Source organism: Balaenoptera borealis (assembly GCF_965194805.1).
Source record: "Balaenoptera borealis genome assembly, chromosome: 11".
NCBI lineage: Eukaryota > Metazoa > Chordata > Mammalia > Artiodactyla > Balaenopteridae > Balaenoptera > Balaenoptera borealis.
The window spans coordinates 49,635,032-49,653,377 of record NC_138868.1 but is presented as its reverse complement, the minus strand read 5'-3'; the positions used below and the strand labels follow the sequence as shown (position 1 = coordinate 49,653,377).

The following is an 18,346-nucleotide window of genomic DNA, read 5'->3' as shown; positions in this document are numbered from 1 at the left end:
AAGTGACGTTAGCATCTGGGGGCAGGGCGATCCTGGAGCCAACCTCTCTGTCCCTGGGGAGCCACGAGAGGTCACTTCCGGGGCATGACCGAGAAGCTGTGAAGGAAGTGACGTAGGGCACGGGCCGGTGGCGTGATGGAGCAGCAGCAGCAGCAGCAGCAGCAGCAGCAGCAGCAGCAGCAGCTCAGAAACGTGAGTGGGAGCTTTAGGGCCATGCGTTCAGCTAGCATCCCTGTCTGCACGGCGGGAACTCCAAGGAACCAGGCATCAGAGGGCTGGGAACGTCGGGCCATGGGGTGCGGTCCTGGGAGAGCTCGGGCGGCGCGGCCTTGAATTGAGATGTGGCCCCTCTTCGCTGAGTTCCTTGTCCCCTTTCTTCCCAGCTGCGGGACTTCCTGTTGGTCTACAATCGGATGACGGAACTCTGCTTCCAGCGCTGCGTGCCCAGCCTGCACCACCGAGCTCTGGATGCTGAGGAGGTTAGGTGGGGGAACTGAGTAGGGAGATGACCCTCGATCCTCAGAGCTAACCGTAGACTGCTTCCCTATTCTGCCACTTCCCCTACCTCTGGCCCTGGCCTTTCTACGATCCTCGCCCCTAGGCTGGGGATGGGAGAGAAGGAGACGGACCTGACAAGACACCTTTGGCTTCTACTTCCACCCTGTCTTCCTTCCAGGAGGCCTGTCTGCACAGCTGTGCTGGGAAGCTGATCCATTCCAATCACCGCCTCATGGCCGCTTACGTGCAGCTCATGCCTGCCCTGGTACAGCGCCGCATCGCAGACTACGAGGCTGCCTCATCTGTGCCAGGTGTTGCTGCTGAACAGCCCGAAACCTCGCCATCAGGGAGCTAGCCGTCCCCAACCCCGGGAAGGGAGGCACTGGATGGACCCTCAAATTTAAGGAGCCAGTGGACCTTGGGCTGGGTGCAACCTATATATAGTAAGTGAGGAGTTGCCTGAGAGCTGGGTACTGTTGCTCCTTTTCCTGGAGCTAATAAACCCACTTTTACTTTGTTTGGTTTATATTCTGGGCAAGGAAGCTTTGCCCACTTGATTGGCACCATCTTTATTATTCTGTCAGGATGCTTCAGCCCTGGCAGCAGAGAAATTGCCTTCAATGTGTAGAAGAAAAACCTCAGCATTCCCAGGCACCTGGTTAAAGCGACGTCTGTGGGTACAACTTTAAGACTGGTAATAGCGACAAGAAGTTGGTTTCTGCCCAGATGACAGAAAATGGGAACTCTGTCTAGCTGTCCTTAAATCTGTCTGACTTAAATGGCTCACTTAGAGATATCTAAGGACAGCAGATTAAGAATCCACAGGGCTTTTAGGCGCTACCTCCTGGGAAGTCAGTAGCCTCAGACAGAGATGAAACCTGTAAGAATTCTGGAGTGTTCTGGAAAGTCAACCACTTCCTCAAGTTGTTACTTACTTAATATTTTCTGTCTTCTTAGGATGAGCAGTAAAATCTTTAAACAAAGAAGATCTGTGTACTTGTCTTCAGGAGCAGTCAGAAAGGGGAAAACTTGTGGAACCATATTCTGCAATACAGTCAGACTCGAGGGATAAAAACCTAAGGGAGGGGCTTCCCTGGTGGCGCAGTGGTTGAGAATCTGCCTGCCAATGCAGGGGACACGGGTTCGAGCCCTGGTCTGGGAAGATCCCACATGCCGCGGAGCATCTGGGCCCGTGAGCCACAATTACTGAGCCTGCACGTCTGGAGCCTGTGCTCCGCAACGAGAGGCCGCGACAGTGAGAGGCCCGTGCACCGCGATGAAGGGTGGCCCCCACTTGCCGCAACTAGAGAAAGCCCTCGCACAGAAACGAAGACCCAACACAGCCATAAATTAAATAAATAAATAAAATTTAAAAAAAAAAACCGAAGGGAGAAGTAGATGGTGATGGTTATGGGAAAAAAAGGAAGAAAGCCAAATCTTCAGGACTTCTTGAATGTTACCTTAATGTCTCACTGCTTGTCTGTAGTCTCCTGATTCCATCTCTTCGTCTACCCCACATTGTTCCCACTGTGCCTGTTCTGTGATTTCTAATTCCAACCTGTCTGTTCTTCCCTCATTATTTCCCTCCGTGTGGAATTTACTTCTGTATTCAGCAATCTGAGTGGCCTATCCATCACTGAATTTTCTTGCCATTTTTGTGTCCTTTTTGTATCAGCTGTTTTAACATTTCTGTTCCTCTATTCACACTGCTAGAGAAAAACAAAGCTGTGTAGTGAATGCCACTAAATATTCAAGGTCTCCAACCTCAACCAAGCCCTCGTTACAAACAAGCAACCCTTTGTGGGTTCCTGGTCTGTTTGCTTTCCTAATCACTACGGCAGTTATTTTACACCTTCATTGCTCTCCTTAATCCCCTACCTCACCCTCGACTATTCCCCATCAGGTGACCATGTTTGATTTTTAAAATGGAAGTAGAACTTCTTAGACATTGGTTTCCACAATCATTAAAAAAAAAAAAAGAAGAAAATAAAAGAAAACTTATAACCATCCACAAAGCAGATGTTTTCTCTCCTGTACAGATCAGGATGTTGAAATTCTCTGGTAGCAGACCCTGTCTGAAAATGCAGACCTGTGTTTAAAATCCTTTACTACACCAGGCTGCCTTTCAAAATATCTGTTGAGCACCTTCTTTGTATAGGTTCTGATCTTGGTATTATCCCCACTTAACAGATGAGGAAGCAAGAATTCAGTATGTACCAGAAGCCCACCTTATACACAGTTACCTATTGAGAAAAGTGGCTCTAATCAGCTTTTTGCCTCATTAGCTGAACAAATCTTGAACAGAAAGGCTTGCCAAGACCCTTCCTTAATAAAAAAGTTGTTGACCAGGAACTTTCCTACTGAGTGGCTTCATGTCTGCCCAATAAAGTTCTCTCCTTGAAAAGTAAATGCAGGTAAAACAGCTTGTGAACCTTGCAATTCCCAGAGACAGAAATGGAGACCTGGGATATTGTTGTGATGGTGAGAGGATTCTTCTACATTGATTTTTTTTTTTTTTTTAATTTCAGTGTGTGCTGTGTACCTTGTTTTCTTTTTTTTTTGTTGTTATAAATGGATGGGCAGTTAATTGAACCCAGTGTTTATATTTTATTTATTTATTTATGGCTGTGTTGGGTCTTTGTTTCTGTGCGAGGGCTTTTCTCCAGTTGTGGCAAGCGGGGGCCACTCACTATCATGGCCTCTCTTGTTGCGGAGCACAGGCTCCAGACGCGCAGGCTCAGTAATTGTGGCTCACGGGCCCAGTTGCTCCGCAGCATGTGGGATCCTCCCAGACCAGGGCTCGAACCCGTGTCCCCTGCATTGGCAGGTAGACTCCCAACCACTGCGCCACCAGGGAAGCCCCCTACATCGATATTTATGTATATCCCTGCAATAAACTTCCATTGTGAATTATCTATGTTTCCATGTCACATAATTAGTAATTGCTGGAGAAGGGCTAGGAACACAGATCTGTCTGACTCTAAAGCCTGTGTCCTTTGAACTTCCAGAGCTTATATTTGCCTGCTTATCTGCAGTCAACCTTTCCCTAGGCATGGAAAGACAAGTGTCTCTCAATCTGATCCACCAAGACTTTTTAATCTCTTCTTTCCTTTCTGTTTATAAATAGGTTCAATATTTATGAAAAGAACCTTATTCCTACTATCTGTCTTCCCTTGTCACTGAAATCTCCTTCAGGTCTTACCATAACGTCTTAGCCATTGTTACAATGAGCAATGTGATGTTTCAGGCACAACACGAGGGTAAATGTTGACAAAGCTTTATCCCTTTATCACAAACGTATTTGAGACAGGGTTGTTCTTGCTATTGTGGCTTCAGAACTTAACTGCCTACTCCTTTGCAAAGTCTAATTCCTTTGAGCCTATTCAACTATACCACCCTCTCTTATTACTTATCTGTAGTAACTGCCACTCTCCTACTTTCCTCTACATAGCTAGCTCTTGGTCTTCCTATCCACCTCTTGATACTTTAATGTTGCACAAGACAGTCCGTTCTGTTTCTCTTAGTTCCTTGACCCAATCTCTAATGATTTCTACTCTGTCTCAGCTACTCATACTTACATCCTTTCCATTGTCACCACCCCAAACTGCTCCATCTTCAAAGCACTATTACTTGCATCTTATTCACTGACTGTATTCCTTCCACTTTGTTTATTGAACTATTCCTCTACCATTTTTTTATTTAATTTCACTGCAGCATTCATACCATTGCTTCTACATTCTCTCCATTAACACCTTCCTGTCTTTAGATTCCTGTCGAGCTTAAATTCTAGTCATTCTTGGGACTTCGCTGGTCGTCCAGTGGTTGAGACTCTGCATTTCCACTGCAAGGGGCCTGGGTTCGATCCTTGGTCTAGGAACTAAGCTCCCGAATGCCATGGGGCGTGGCCAAAAACAAAGTCCTTACTAAATTCTAGTAATTCTTTTGGAATAGGCTAAATTTCCTTCCCTCTCATTTCTTTGTTGGACTTGGGTAAAATGAAACATTTGTGCCTGCATTTGGACATCTAAAAACTGCCCAAGGTAATCACTATAGAGCAGATTTATATCGCTATGAATCCATGGTTATCAACTTCAAATGGAGTCTGAGGCCCTGTAATCCCACTAGATTTTTCTAGTTGTCTTTCCTGTTCCCTGCAATGACTATTTCAAACCAATATTCTTTTTTTTTATATAAATTTTTTTAGTTTATTTTATTTTTATTTATTTATTTTTTGGCTGCGTTGGGTCTTCTTTGCTGCGCATGGGCTTTCTTTAGTTGCGGTGAGCGGGGGCTACGGATCGTTGGCGGTGCGCGGGCTTCTCATTGCGGTGGCTTCTCGTTCCGGAGCACAGGCTTGTGGCGCATGGGGCTCTAGAGCACAGGCTCAGTAGTTGTGGTTCACAGGCTTAGTTGCTCCACGGATCTTCCCGGACCAGGGCTCGAACCCATGTCCCCTGCATTGGCAGGCAGATTCTTAACCACTGCGCCGCCAGGGAAGCCCCAAACCAATATTCTTAAGCCTCTTATTATCCCCACGATTCTCTTCACTTTCTGCAGGTAACCTTATTTTAACTTCATAGGCAAAAGTAGAAGCTATCAGTTAGGAGCTCCCGCAACATCTTGCAACTCAAAACTTGGTCACCCATCTACATCTGCATCATTCTCTCCTCTTTCCCTCCCGTCTAAACAGGACAAGTATCCCTCTTAAGGCCAGTGCCTATTCCTGTGCACTGAATCCTAGTCCTTCCTTCTTTGGAGATCTCTGACTTTTTCCCACTTTACTAAATTCTCATCAGTGTTTAACCATGCCAAAGACTCCCGTTACAACAAACAAACCACTCTACCTCACAGGTACCGTCCAGTTTTTTTCCATTTTACAGCTAAACTCAAAACAGTGGATACTTTGGTCTTCTCCATTCCCACTTCTCCGCCCACTCTATTTTGACTTCTGTAACCTTTATTCTATTGAAATAGTTCTTCCTGAGGTCACCCTAGCTCACCAAGTGACCTTCATATCCCTGAATCCAGTGGTTATTTCCTCAGCTTACTTCACTTCTTAGTGGCATCTGGTACTATCGACTTGTTCCTCATGGACACTCTCACTGGTGTCTGTGATTCCACTCGTGTTTTCACTGCTACCTCTGGCCACATCTTAGCCTCCTTTGCAGGCTTACCCACCTCCAGCCATTAAATCTAAAAGTTTCTCAAGGTCCTGTTATTTCTCAGTGTAATTTTTCTGGGATTGTTTCATGCCCATTTTGAGCGTTAGTCACTGATAATTCAGATCTCTCCTCTGAGCTACTCGATTTGACATCTCCACTTAGGTGTTTCAGAAACATCCCAACTCAACATGTTTCCTCATAAACTTTCCTCCTATGCCTGGTACTCAACCAGTTGCAGAAACTTGAAACCTCACTCAATTACCAAATCCTATCAGTTTACATTTCTAAAAGTCCCTTGATTCTGTCTGCTTCTCTCCATCTTCACAATCTCCCACCAAGATTACTGCAATTCCTGCTTCTTCCCATATCCACTTCTGCACCCCTCCAATCTGTTGTCCATTCATTGGCCAGATGACACAAACTGAGGCTTAAAACCTTGCAGTAGCTCCCTCCCCATTAGGATTCAAAACTGACATTCTACACATGACCTACAAGGCCTTGCATGATCCAGCCCCCCCCCCCCCCCCCCCCCCCCGCAGCCCACCTCAGCTTAATCTTGTCAGTAACTGTCAAACACCAGACAGTTAATGCTGTTTGTTGAACTGAATTGAATGGAACTGAACCACACCTCACTCCCTCTCTGTATTCTAACAACTCTGGCCTTTCAGTTCCTCTAACCAGTCATACACTACTCCGTCTCGGGGCCTATCTGCTGTCTCCTGACTTGGAATGCTTTCCCCCTTACTCTCCCTACCTAATTTCTACTCATTCTTGAGTACTTAGTTCAAATACTGTGTCCTCAAATAACACTTCCCAAACTCCAGCTCCCATAAATGCTTATGTTTTTGGCATGTAGCACTTGTACACTTGGTAATGATCAATATAAACCCCATGAGGTCAGAGTCCTTGTCTGTATTGCTCACTGTTGTATCCTCATTACAGTGCCTGGCACATAAAAGTGCTTGATAAATATTTGTTGAATGAGCATCTTTCAGTCTCTTCCTAGCTCAATCAACTGTTTATATAATGAGAGAAAGGCTTTTTATCAGAAGGGACAGCGATGAATCTGCATTTAACCTTTGACCTTTTGCCAATGATTTAGAGGTGTTTTTCATTCAAACCTTCACTTTTTGTATCTTCCTCCCTTAAGCAGATAAGTCAACACCTAAAAGCCTCCATCTGCAGCAAATCATTCAGATCTTGTAATGAGGGATTCTTACCAGTCATTTACCCAGTTAAAAATTGGAGGTTCTGTTACTAAGAAGGAAGAGGAGAATGGTTACTGGGAGACACCTGCCAATCCATTATCCGTACTAACCAAGAGTGATTCATGTAAAATATAAAATTTAACCATGGTACTCATCTACTTAACGCCTTCCATGACCTTCAGACTCCTTAGCCTCACAATGGAGGCTTTCTCTGATCAGGTCCTAGATGACCTCTCTGGCCTCATCTTCAGCCAGCTTTTGATTATCTTATCCTCGTTATAAAAGAATTGATTTATTTGTAGTGTTCAGACACATCATGCTAATTCTGGACTCTTTCCTTTTCTGGGTATGGCCCACATTCATCCATACATTTATATATTTCACAAATACTTGAGAGACTGCCTTTACCAGCATTGTTAAGCCCTGCAGATACAGAGGTGAACGAGAAAGATGCAATCGTCGTTCTCTTGGAACTTAACATGGATATGGTGAAGGTCAATATAGAACAAGTAATTGCAACCGTGACGTATGTCAGGAAGAAGAAATGTGTGTTGTAATGAGAACAGACAGTAGTACTAACTTAACCCATGTGTGGGATGAAGAGGAACTTCCCTGAGGAAGTGATTTTGAAGCTGAGATTTGAAGGATGAATTAGAATTAACCAGGCAATAGACAGAGGGAAGGGCTGCCCTCCTTTCCTTCATGTCTTTGCTTAGATGCCACCTTTTATTAAGGTGATTTATTATTTATTACTCTGATTACCCTATTTAAAATTGCAACCCATCCTCTCCTTGGACATTCCTGATCCTCTTTTTTTCCCACAGCACTGTCACTTCTCACATACTACGTAGTTCGCTCATTTTGTTTATTATTTATTATTTGTGTCCTCCCCCACTAGAAAGTCAGCTCCATAAATCAGGAATTTTTGTCAGTGTTATTATTTTGTACACTGATATAACCAAACACCTAAATTGGTGCCCAACACAATTGATACTCCACAAATATTTGTTGATAAGTGAAGGCAAGAGAGAATATTTCCAGAGCAAAGGTCTAGAGCTTGGCTTTAGAGGGAGGAGGATCGTCTCTTATTGGTAACAGGAAGGAGGGAGGAATGGATGAGATCAGATCTAAGTAGTTTTTTGATTTGGTTTTGGAAGATTGAGAGTTCCTTTTAAATAGCTTGTGTAACAGTTAGTTTTATGTGTCAGTTTGGCTAGGTTACAGTACCCAGTTATTTCATCAAACGTTAATAATAGAGGTATTGCTATGATCGTATTTTATAGATGTGGTTAACATCTATAATTAGTTGACTTTAAGCAAAAGAAACTTCCCTCAATAACGTGGGTGGGCTTCATCTAATTAGTTGAAGGCCTCAAGAGCAAAAACTGAGATTTCCCAGAAAAGAAATTCTGCCTCAAGATTGCAACATTAACTCCTGCCTGAGTTTCTAGCATGCTGACCTGCCCTATAGATTTTGGACCTACCAGCGCCACAGTCGTGTGAGCCAGTTCCTTAAAATCAGTCTCTCTCTCCCTCTCTCTCTCTCTCTCTCTATATATATATATATATATATCTCTTTCTTCCTCCCTCCCTCCCTCACTTCCTTCCTTCCTTCCTTCCTTCCTTCCTCCGTCCCTCCCTCCCTCCCTCCATTCCTCCTTTGCTTTTTTTCTCTGGAGAACCCTGACTGATACAGCATCTACATTTTTTTTTTTTTTAAGTTGGAAGTGAAGTTATCATCAGAGAGTAAAGCCAAAGAAAATGGAAGATGAGAAAGTACAGCAGAAGGTTTGAAATAGTCATTGCACAGAATGAGAGAGTGAACTGACAAAAGGAACATAATTAGATTATTAGGTAGTGCTGAAGGCTCAGTAGAGGTTACTGAACAGAATTCCCTTTTGGCTTTGTCTGTCTGGAACTTTTTTTTTTTTTTTTTTTTAATTTTTTTTATAGCTACTTTTATTTTTATTTATTTATTTATTTATTTTTGGCTGTGCTGGGTCTTCGGTTCGTGCGAGGGCTTTCTCTAGTTGAGGCAAGTGGGGGCCACTCTTCATCGCGGTGCGGGGACCGCTCTTCATCGCGGTGCGCGGGCCTTTCACTATCGCGGCCCCTCCCGTTGCGGGGCACAGGCTCCAGACGCGCAGGCTCAGTAGTTGTGGCTCACGGGCCCAGCTGCTCCGTGGCATGTGGGATCTTCCCAGACCAGGGCTCGAACCCGTGTCCCCTGCATTAGCAGGCAGATTCTCAACCACTGCGCCACCAGGGAAGCCCTGGAACTTTTTTTAATTGAAGTATAATTGATACACATCGTTATATTAGTTTCAGGTGTGCAACATAGTGATTTGACATTTATATCCCTTATGAGATGATCACCACAATAAGTCTAGTCACCATCTGTCACCATTTAAAGTTATTACAATATTATGGACTGTATTCCCTCTTCTGTGTATTACATCCCCATAACTTAATTTATTTTATAACTGGAAAAAACTATTATTTTAAGGCCTAAAACTTTAAGGCCTACTGTAACTCTTCCTTGCCCTTTCCAGGAAGGATTCTTATTTGTGCCCTCATTGAACCCTTTTATGTCTCGTTCACCATTATGTCCACAGCACTTGGTAGAGTGCCATAAACAACAACAAAAACACAGCTCACACAAATCAGTTATATCACGTGTGTATTCTCTACCAGGCTCTAGTCTAAGCATTTTATATACATTAACTCATTTAATTCTCACAACAACCCTGTAAAGTAGGTACTACTATTATCTCCATTTTACAAAAAAAAATAGAATTGCAGTAAAATCCCACGACTAGCAAGTGGTGGAGTCAGGTTTTCAATCCAGTCAGTGTGACTTCCAGAGTCTGTCCTCTTTCTCACTAATGAAGATTGATTGCTATACATTTATGCATTTGTTCCACAAATATTTTCTGATGACCTACGCATGGTGCCTAGCACTAGGGGCTGGGGGTACAGCAGAGAGCAGTCAGAATCTGCCACCGTGGAGCTTATACTTCTAGTCAGGGGAAACAGACAATAAGCAGTTAAGTAAGTATTGATATGAGATGGTAATAAGTGCTATGGGGAAAATGAATGCAGGGTAAGAAGGATAAGGAAGGTGGGGAGAGTGTTGCTATTTTAGGCTAGGTTGTCAGAGAAGAACTCACTAATGAGGTCTCCTTAAGCAGAAACTTGAAATGAGGGAGTAAGCCTTGTGGACATCTGGAAAAAGAGTGTTCACTGTGGTATCAGCCACTACTTGCCCACAGCATCCATTGTCCCCTTCTTCCTTTACTAATAGAACCCCTGACTTCAACCTGGGCAGATGGTGGCTGAAAATAAAGATCAGATTTTGCAGCTTTCCTTGCAGCTAGGTGTGTCCATGTGATTGAGTGATGCATGCATTGCCAGGTTGTGCCCTTAAGGGTAAGGGTATGCCTTCTCCTACTCTTTCCCCCATCTCACTACTTGGGATGGGGCCCAACACACATGGTGTTGAACTGTCTTGGACCTTGAAGATAAGGACCACTTCCTTGGAGAAGGCAGAACAACTAAAAGTCTGCCATATTAGCCCTGGAGTACTTATTCCTGGACAGTTGTGTGAGAGAAAAAGTAAGCTTCTATTATGTTTAAGCCATCGTATTTTTGGGGTCTTTTTGTTATTACAGCATATGTGTAGTAGACAGAATGTTAACATGGTGCCCAAGATTTCCCACCCCCTGTGTACACACCCTGTATAATCCCTAGGACTGTGAATATGACAGATTTTACTTCTGTGATTAGGTTGAATTATATGACATACTTGACTGTAAGAAAGGGAGATTATCCGGGTGGGCCTGGCCTAACCACATGAACTTTTTAAAAGCAGGGAGTTTTCTCTGACTGGTTGCAGAAGAGAATGTCAGAAAGATTTGAAACATAAGAAGGATTTGAGGCACTGTTGCTGGTTTGAAGATGAAGGTGCCATATGGCAAGGAAGACAGGTGGCCTCTAGGACCTGAGAGTGGCCCCTAACTGAGGCCCAGGAGGAAACAGGGACCTCAGTCCCACAACCGCAAGAAACTGAATCCTGTCAACAACAAGAATGAGCTTGGAGGAGGATTTTCTCCCAGAGCCTCCAGACGAGAACTCAGCCCAGCTGACCTTTCAGGCTTATGATATCCTGAGCAGAGAACCCAGTCAGGCCATGCTGGGCGTCGATGTACAGAATTGTGAGATACTAAATGGATGTTGTTTTAAAGCTGCTTAGTTTGTGGCAGTTGGTTACACAGCCACAGAAAACTTCTCTGTCTTCTAAATGAACCGTAAGCAGAGACGTACTGTATGAAGGCTCTGGGGGTGGGGGTGGGGCATGCTCAGTGTGATCCAGGCACAGAGGAGTGGTGTGAATAGAGATAGAAGGACAAAAGGCCACAGAGGTAGCAGCCAGCTGATCAGATAGCAAATTGTAGCCTGTGTAGGACTTCGGCTTTCCTGAGGGAATGAGATGATAAGGCATTAGTGAGTTTGAGCAGAGGAGTGATAGGATCTGCCTGTATTTGAAAAAGGTCACTGGCTGCTCTGAAAAGAGCAGATTGTAGGGGCAAGGGAGGAAAGAGACCAGTTAGAAGTCTATGGAATAATCTAGGTGAGAGGTGATAGTGGCCTAGACCAAGGTTTAGCTCTTAGGGTGGTGAGAAATAGTTGGATTTTGGATATATTTTGAAGCTATAGCTTAACAAAATTTGCTAAAGCATTAGACGTGGGATGTGTGTGGGGGGAGAGGGGAGTCAAAGGTGACACTAAATTTTGACCCAGGCAACTGGAAAAATGGACTTGCTATTTACTGAGATGGGGAAGACAGTGAAAGGAACAGGTTTATTTGGGAGGGAGGCAGTTAGGAGTCTGGTTTCGGACATTTTAAGTTTTTAAGTTTGGGATTCTTATCAGATATATAAAGCAGAGGTGGGACTCTATCACGTGCTGAATTTCTATTCATTGTAATCATTCAGGCGTTCCCTCCACCTCCAACCCCCATTTTGAGCTCCCTGCGATCAAGGAGTTTGTCTTGTTTGGGTTTTTTGCAGGGGGTGAGGTGGGCTAGGCGGATTCGTGCGAGTGCGTGTTGGGTTGGGGAGTGTCCCAAAGACATAGCTTGCTGGTGCCCGTGGCAGCTTACAGGCTCAGTAATAGATAAACAGGCACATGCATTACACCTGCCCACGATGCCCTCAGGATTGCGACTTCCCCAGATCAACCACGTAGCTCTTTTCCAGACCCAACCGGTCAGACGGCCTGTTCCCAAGGCCGTAGGTTCGGCCTGGGCCCGGCCCCTCCCCCCTAGGCCCCGCCCCTTTCTGGCTTCACCCGCGCTCTGAAAGGAGGCTCGGGCCTCAAGCGATCCTGTAACTGTTCTAACCGCTGGGAGCGGGTGGAGCTGCGGGTGAGTTAGCTGCTGGGCATCAGCTTCCTTTCGCACGGCTCCCCGCACCGCCCCCAAGACACCCACTCTCGCCACTGCCCCCAGGCATGTCCCCTCCTGCGCTCCTACGGATCCCCCTCCCCTCCCTTCCCCTCCTCTTCCTTCTCCTTTCCTCCTCCTTCCAGCCCGGCCCTCTCCGCTCTACCCCGCGCCCCACTCCATCCAACCAAGTAGTTCTCTGTACCCACTCCTCTGCTTTCTGTCCTCAACACATCCCTCAGCCCGTGGGCAAATGGGACTGCGGCTTTGCTGCCTCTGAGTGACGACCTGTTCCTCCCTTCAGGCGATCGCCAGGCTCCAGTCCCAGTGACAGTTCCCTGCTGTCCTAAGGTCCTCTTGAGTGAGCCCTTTCGGTGTGTGTGTGATCACACGTGTGTGTGCCGGTCTCTGGGTGGAGGTGGCTGTGAGTAGAGCGAGCCTGTGCCTAGGACCCAAGTCTACGTTCATCCATTTCTCCAGCAGGCACTTCCCCATGAAACCTCACCAGCAGATACCGCTCTCTTCCCTTCCCTTGCCTCCCGTGCCTCTTAGGCCAGGTGAGGGGACAGTGTTCTGGGCAGTGGGAAGGGACTTTTGTGCAGGGAGGGCCCTACCTCTGTCCTGGGCCTGCTTTTTACCAGTCTTTGGGGGAATCTGTGGGGTCGGTTGAGGGTCTCAGGAAAGGCCCTCTGCTGGTCTAGCTCTGCCCTTCAGCTCCATCCATTTTCCTGTCCTAAGTCCCTCCCTCCCCCTTTCTCCCAATCCCTTTGACCTTGCCCAGAGCCTAAGCCCCCTTTCTCTTGCCCTCTCTTGGGCTGAACTAAGCAGGTGAGATCCAGCAACCACGAACCTGGAACTGGCAGTCGGATCCTGAGCAGTGGGCGGGGTCAGTTCGACAGCAGTTGAATGCCTGGCTCCTCTTGGTCTCGGATGAAGAGGCGTCATCTAGAGCCCTTGAATCTCAGCACTCTGTAGGTGTCCTAGACAAAGCACAGCAGCCCTGGGCCTGTCAGGGAAAACAGAGGCAGTTCCTGAAGGCAGTGACTCAGTCAGGGCGGCCTGCAGTGCTGGAGCTCCTGGTAGCTGAGCTCCAAACTCTGTTCTCAGCAGTGCTGCAGGATGGCAGCCCCGCAGCTTGGTACTACATGTACGCAGTGCTGGGTCTGCTGCCTCCATATCGTGCGCTGCTTGTTGGTCGCCTTGATTTGCTGCCTTTCGTGGAGCGGCTGTACCGCTGGGCACCCTGGGTCCAGGCCCAGCTCCAGCTGGACCTGCTAGGTGCCATAGACCAGGCCTTTCCCCGAGACACCTCTTTGTTAGAGGGCACCTCCCATGTTGACTGCTATCCCCAGAAGCAGAGGTTCCATCACGGGCCCCCACGCCCAGCCTGCCCTTTTGTGCAGGCCCGGTGGGGAGGGCAGCAAGTAGAGGAGGGGTTGGCCACATGGCTACGACCACTGACACTGCCTGAGCTACAGCACAGCCTGGGTATTGTTGGTACTGAGGTGGCCCTGGAAGAGGCCCACTGGCTAGATGGCCTTAGCCTCCTGCCCTTGGCACTAGCGACGGACATCCCTGTACAGTATGAAAGCAGTGACGGTGACAACGCAGAAGAGGAGCCTGTCGGAAGAAGAGAGACTAAGTAAGTGAGGGACCTAGTCTGGGGCTTTGAGCAAAAGAGAGACAGAACCCTCTTCCCTTCTGTCTGCAAAATAAACCCAGTGGTCTCAGTGTTAATCCCCATAGGGAAATGCAGAAATTAATGGAAATCAAAAGTCAACGATGAGGAAGCCAAAGCTTCAGACAATAGCTTGAGTTTCCAGAGTTTCTAGACTTCTTTTTCATACAGCGCTTAGTTGTTTTTCTCACTTGTTCGTAATCCCTGAGTCTTGCCTCTGGGCCTACCCAGTGCTGGGTGCTGGATGTTTGATCCAGGTCCTTCCCTCGGGACGCTCCTAGGTGAGTGCTTGTCTGAGGGCCCTTCCCACTCACATCTGTGCGAACTAAGCCAGCTCCAAGGCACATTACATTTGGCAGCACTGACAGATAGGACTTTCATCCTGACCTTCCAGAGCCTTCTTCCTGCCCTGCGAGTGAGGGGATCCTGGCCCCTGGAGTGCTGATTTTCTCCCCAGTCTGGCTCTCATTGCTCTCTTCAGGGTTTCAGAATGCCTACAGAGACCCCCTCTTCTGAGAGTTCTCTAACTCTAATCTTGGAATTTCTCCCTGTCCTCTGGCCAGCTTGTCTGTGACATATTCACTGTCTGGGAAGAAGGGTAGTTTTACGTTTAATCTAGCTTGGCTTTCTCAATTTTTGCTCTAAGTTAATGGCTGGGTCAAGTTTTTCCTGAAGTCTTAATGGTGGGCAGATAGGCAGGCTCCTGGGGGCCTGATGACAGGTGGCCAGTGCCAACAGTGTATGCCTTCAGCAACCCCAGCAGACTCTTCTTCTTCAAAGATCTTCCCTGTGCCCTAAGTATAAGTCTCCTTTCCTGGGGGAACCTAACTTGAGTGAGAATGGGCTGAGATGTTGGCAAGAAGCCAAGTTCTTTGTCCTCTCTTTGGAGCTGGCGGTAAACCTCTGAGGCCTAGCTAATGTGACTTAATTTGTACCATGTTCCCCAGGACTGGCCTCCCAGGCATTGATACATTCAAGAAGTATTATTGGTTATCTAATATATATCAGGAACTGCTAGATGGTGAGGATACAGAAGTGGTAAGATAGACTCAAGCTCTTCCCTGGGGTTTTACAGCTTAGTTAAGGGAGATAGATGTTAAGTAAGTTGATTTAAGTAAAATATCATGTTAAGTAAGTTGATTTAAGTAAAATATCATTACAATTTGTGTTAAGTGCTATAAAAATCAAAGAACACTGCCCTTCCCCTGGCTGCTCCTCTGGGGTGTGTGTGTGTGTATACACATCAGAGTTAGGGGAAAGCACATCAGAGGAGTTTGGGTTTAGATTAGGGTTAACAAAATATCTTGAAGATTAGGAGGTGAAATAAAGAGGAAAGTTTCAAGGAGGAGGGAGCAGTCAGTAGTGTTAAATGCTACTGAGGCAAGTAAGAAAAACCTGAAAAATACTCATGGAATTTAGCAATAAGGAAGAGGTTGGTGAGAGTGGTTTCAGTGGAGTTTCGTGAGGAGGAAGGCAGATTGTAGTGTGTACAGGAGTGAATGGAAGGTGAAGAAGTGGAAATCACATTTTGTTCTTTCATGAAGCTTGGCTTGAAAGGGAAAGAGAGAGATTAGGACAGCAGATTGAAAGAATAGTGGTATCTGAGTAGGACTCAAAGAAATGAAGAGATATTTATAGTCTTTAAGTCAGTGCTTGAGAAGTAAGTGCTCAATAAATATTTGTAGAGTTAATGACTAAATATAGGCTAACAGTCAAAGAAGAAGAGATTGAAAATACATCATGAAGGGAACTTCCCTGGCGGTCCAGTGGTTAAGACTTCACCTTCCAATGCAAGGGGTGCGGATTCGATCCCTGGTTGGGGAGTTAAGATCCCACATTCCTCGGGGCCAAAAAACCAAAACGTAAAACAGAAGCAATATTGTAACAAATTCAATAAAGACTTTTAAAAAAATGGTCCACATCAAAAAAAAAAAAAATCTTAAAAAAAGAAAAAATACATCATGAAGACGGGATAAGTGATCCCGAGCACAAATGGAGGAATTAACCTTGCAGAGAAGAAAGTCACTCCTTCCTCGCAAATTAGGAGACAAGATTAGGATGGAAATATGTACAGATAAATGTGTGGAAAGGCAGCTGAACTTGAGGGAGTTACTTCATGGCTGAGAGCCTCAGTTTTCCCTGGGCAGAGATGGAGGCAGAGAAGGGGACCGGGAGCTCAGCAGGGCTGGGCATAGGTGGGGGAGTGGGTAGGTTGAGGCCTGGAATAGCAGCTGAGGAGACTGCAAGGGGTAGCTCCCTGAGGACTTGTACTAAGACATCAAGCAGAGTGAGCCCACAGATGAGACTGGACACCAGGAATCTATAGAGGAGCTGATGATATTCCTTTGTTCTGAGATCGTCTGAACCTACTTAGATCATGTAGCACTTTAATTATTGAGGAAATGAATCTTTAATAGCAGTTACACCATTAAGATGTCCTGATCTGACGTCAAAATCATAAACCCTACTGTTGATGTGAACTTTAGAATAGGATTGCATTGTATCCCTGGGGTAACTTGTTCTGTTGATCTAGATTTGGGTCAATTAATGACACGAATATACTTTGACTGATTAATTTTTCAGAGAGTTTTTGGTTTGTTTTATTTTTGTGCTCTAACCAAAATTATTAGTCCAGGTAATTGACTTTTGGCTTCTTGAATAATTAATTTTAATACCAATTTTATCAACTGGTATGGTAGAAGTGTAGGAAGATTGATGGTACTGGTGCAGGCTTGAGTGGGCTGCAGGATGCATCATCGGATCCCGGCTGGGAAGAGATGGATGTGAAGCTGGAAGCTGGGTGATGATGGAGGAAGAGTAAGAAAGAATCACAAGCATGGAGATCACGCAGGGTTGGAAAGCAGGTATAATAGGGGCAAAGATAGATCAAGAACGTTAGGAGGGCTGCCAGAGAGAAGAAATCCAGGACCGTGGGCTGGCAAGGTGATGAGTTGGGACAGCCAACTATTCCCATTACTTTTACTCAGTATTATGTAATACTGACGTCATAGTAATCACAATCAATCCAGAATGATTATTCACTTATCAGAAAGGGAGAGGTTACTCACACACAGGTGTACGAATATAGTTGCCTGACTGTATCTCCTCATGGGCTGTATTTGCTCAGTATGTGAACCTTCGGGTGTCGATGGTCGACAGGCTCTGACAAGGTCACATCAGGTCCTCTCAGGCACCTGATCTAGCACCTTTATTCACTGGCTGACAGTGGCCACCTGACCGCTTTGCTCTGCCTCTTCTCTCCTGATTTTTTATCATACAGGTCTCAGCTTGACTCAGAAGTTCCTGGGGAGATCTTCCAGAAAAGAAGCACTGGCTTCTTACCGCAGACTTCCCTCCTGGGAAGCCAGATAAGGACCGTAATGAAGACAGAGAGATACCTGAAGAAGATCCACTTCCTCTATCTCAACGTGGCTCCCGGCCGCTACTTTCGGTGAGAGCCCATGCCCAGACCCTTGTCCTACTCCTCCCGCTCCCTGACTTCCTCCCGTGCTGTCTTCCCCCTCCTCCTCCTCCTCTCCAGACCCGCTCCTCTCCTATCTTTCTCCTCTCCCCTCTCATTTCTCCTCTGTCTCCTGGTTTCCCTCTGTCTTCCCTTCTCCTCAGCCTCCTCTCCACTCTTCACCTCCTCTTGCTTCCCTTGGCTCTCATAGCTTTTTGTCTTAGTCATTCTTTTCTACTTTTTTCTCTGTCTTCTTTGTTCTGTCCTAGCGTGATAGGAACATTTGGTCATCGCCTCGGAAGGGAATGTAATGGTGGTCTCTTCTAACTCCAGTGCAAGAGCCCTGGTGTTTGTCTAAATCTTGACTCTCAGGGGAGCTTTGTGTTGTGCAAGGCGTCCTGTTCCTTAGACTACTTTCTTCTAACTTCTACATTTTCGTCCTAATTTTATCTCTGTGCGGTAAAAACAAGTCTCAATCCACATGACTTGAGAGGCATTCATTCACTTTCCTCTATCAGGTCCAAATCTTAGTATTTTTACATGCTTTATTCAAGTCTCTTCTCTTCCCAGAAATAACAATAACAATTACCATTAATCAAGCTTTTCTATATACATGTGTCATTTAATCCCCACCTACCAGACGGGTGCCATTATTATTTCCATGTATGAGATGAATAGACTGATGCATAGAGAGGTTAGGTAACTGGTCCAAGACCACATAGTAAGTGATGGAAACAGGACTTAAACCTAGGACTGTCTTAACTCAAAAGTCCACACTGTTAAGCAGTATCTGATACCCACTCCCAGGGAGCCTTATTTCCTGCGTACACTGACCTCTTTCTCCTGAACTTAGGTGGCACTAATGAGCTGTACCATCCATTGATTTACTGATCAGTT

General features: G+C 45.9%; 2 protein-coding genes across 5 annotated transcripts in view; both read left to right on the top strand.

Annotated features, from left to right (window-relative positions):
* The first annotated feature begins 45 nt into the window (after nucleotides 1-45).
* Nucleotides 46-17,391, top strand: TIMM10B (translocase of inner mitochondrial membrane 10B). 4 transcript variants are annotated; one of them, XR_014231426.1, is made up of 4 exons: nucleotides 46-192; nucleotides 384-479; nucleotides 677-941; nucleotides 17,270-17,391. XR_014231426.1 is itself a non-coding variant. In XM_082341696.1 (4 exons), the coding sequence occupies exons 1-4, from the start codon at nucleotides 136-138 to the stop codon at nucleotides 1,458-1,460; spliced, it is 291 nt and encodes a 96-aa protein (XP_082197822.1). In that variant the 5' UTR covers nucleotides 46-135; the 3' UTR covers nucleotides 1,461-2,495. The 4 variants fall into 4 exon arrangements, 2 of the variants coding, with proteins under 2 accessions (XP_082197822.1, XP_082197821.1); XR_014231427.1 differs by lacking the exon at nucleotides 17,270-17,391 and adding an exon at nucleotides 1,456-2,495; XM_082341696.1 differs by lacking the exon at nucleotides 17,270-17,391 and adding an exon at nucleotides 1,456-2,495 and having other exon boundaries at nucleotides 677-809.
* The window catches only part of DNHD1 (dynein heavy chain domain 1), an 86,475-nt gene continuing 70,763 nt past the window's right edge, over nucleotides 2,635-18,346 (top strand). Inside the window, exons 1-6 of the mRNA XM_082343922.1 lie at nucleotides 2,635-8,778; nucleotides 9,140-12,293; nucleotides 12,616-12,685; nucleotides 12,795-12,868; nucleotides 13,140-13,953; nucleotides 17,270-17,440. Coding sequence (XP_082200048.1) covers nucleotides 12,805-12,868; nucleotides 13,140-13,953; nucleotides 17,270-17,440 — 1,049 coding nt within the window. The 5' untranslated portion in view covers nucleotides 2,635-8,778; nucleotides 9,140-12,293; nucleotides 12,616-12,685; nucleotides 12,795-12,804. The remainder of the gene's footprint in view (nucleotides 8,779-9,139; nucleotides 12,294-12,615; nucleotides 12,686-12,794; nucleotides 12,869-13,139; nucleotides 13,954-17,269; nucleotides 17,441-18,346) is intronic.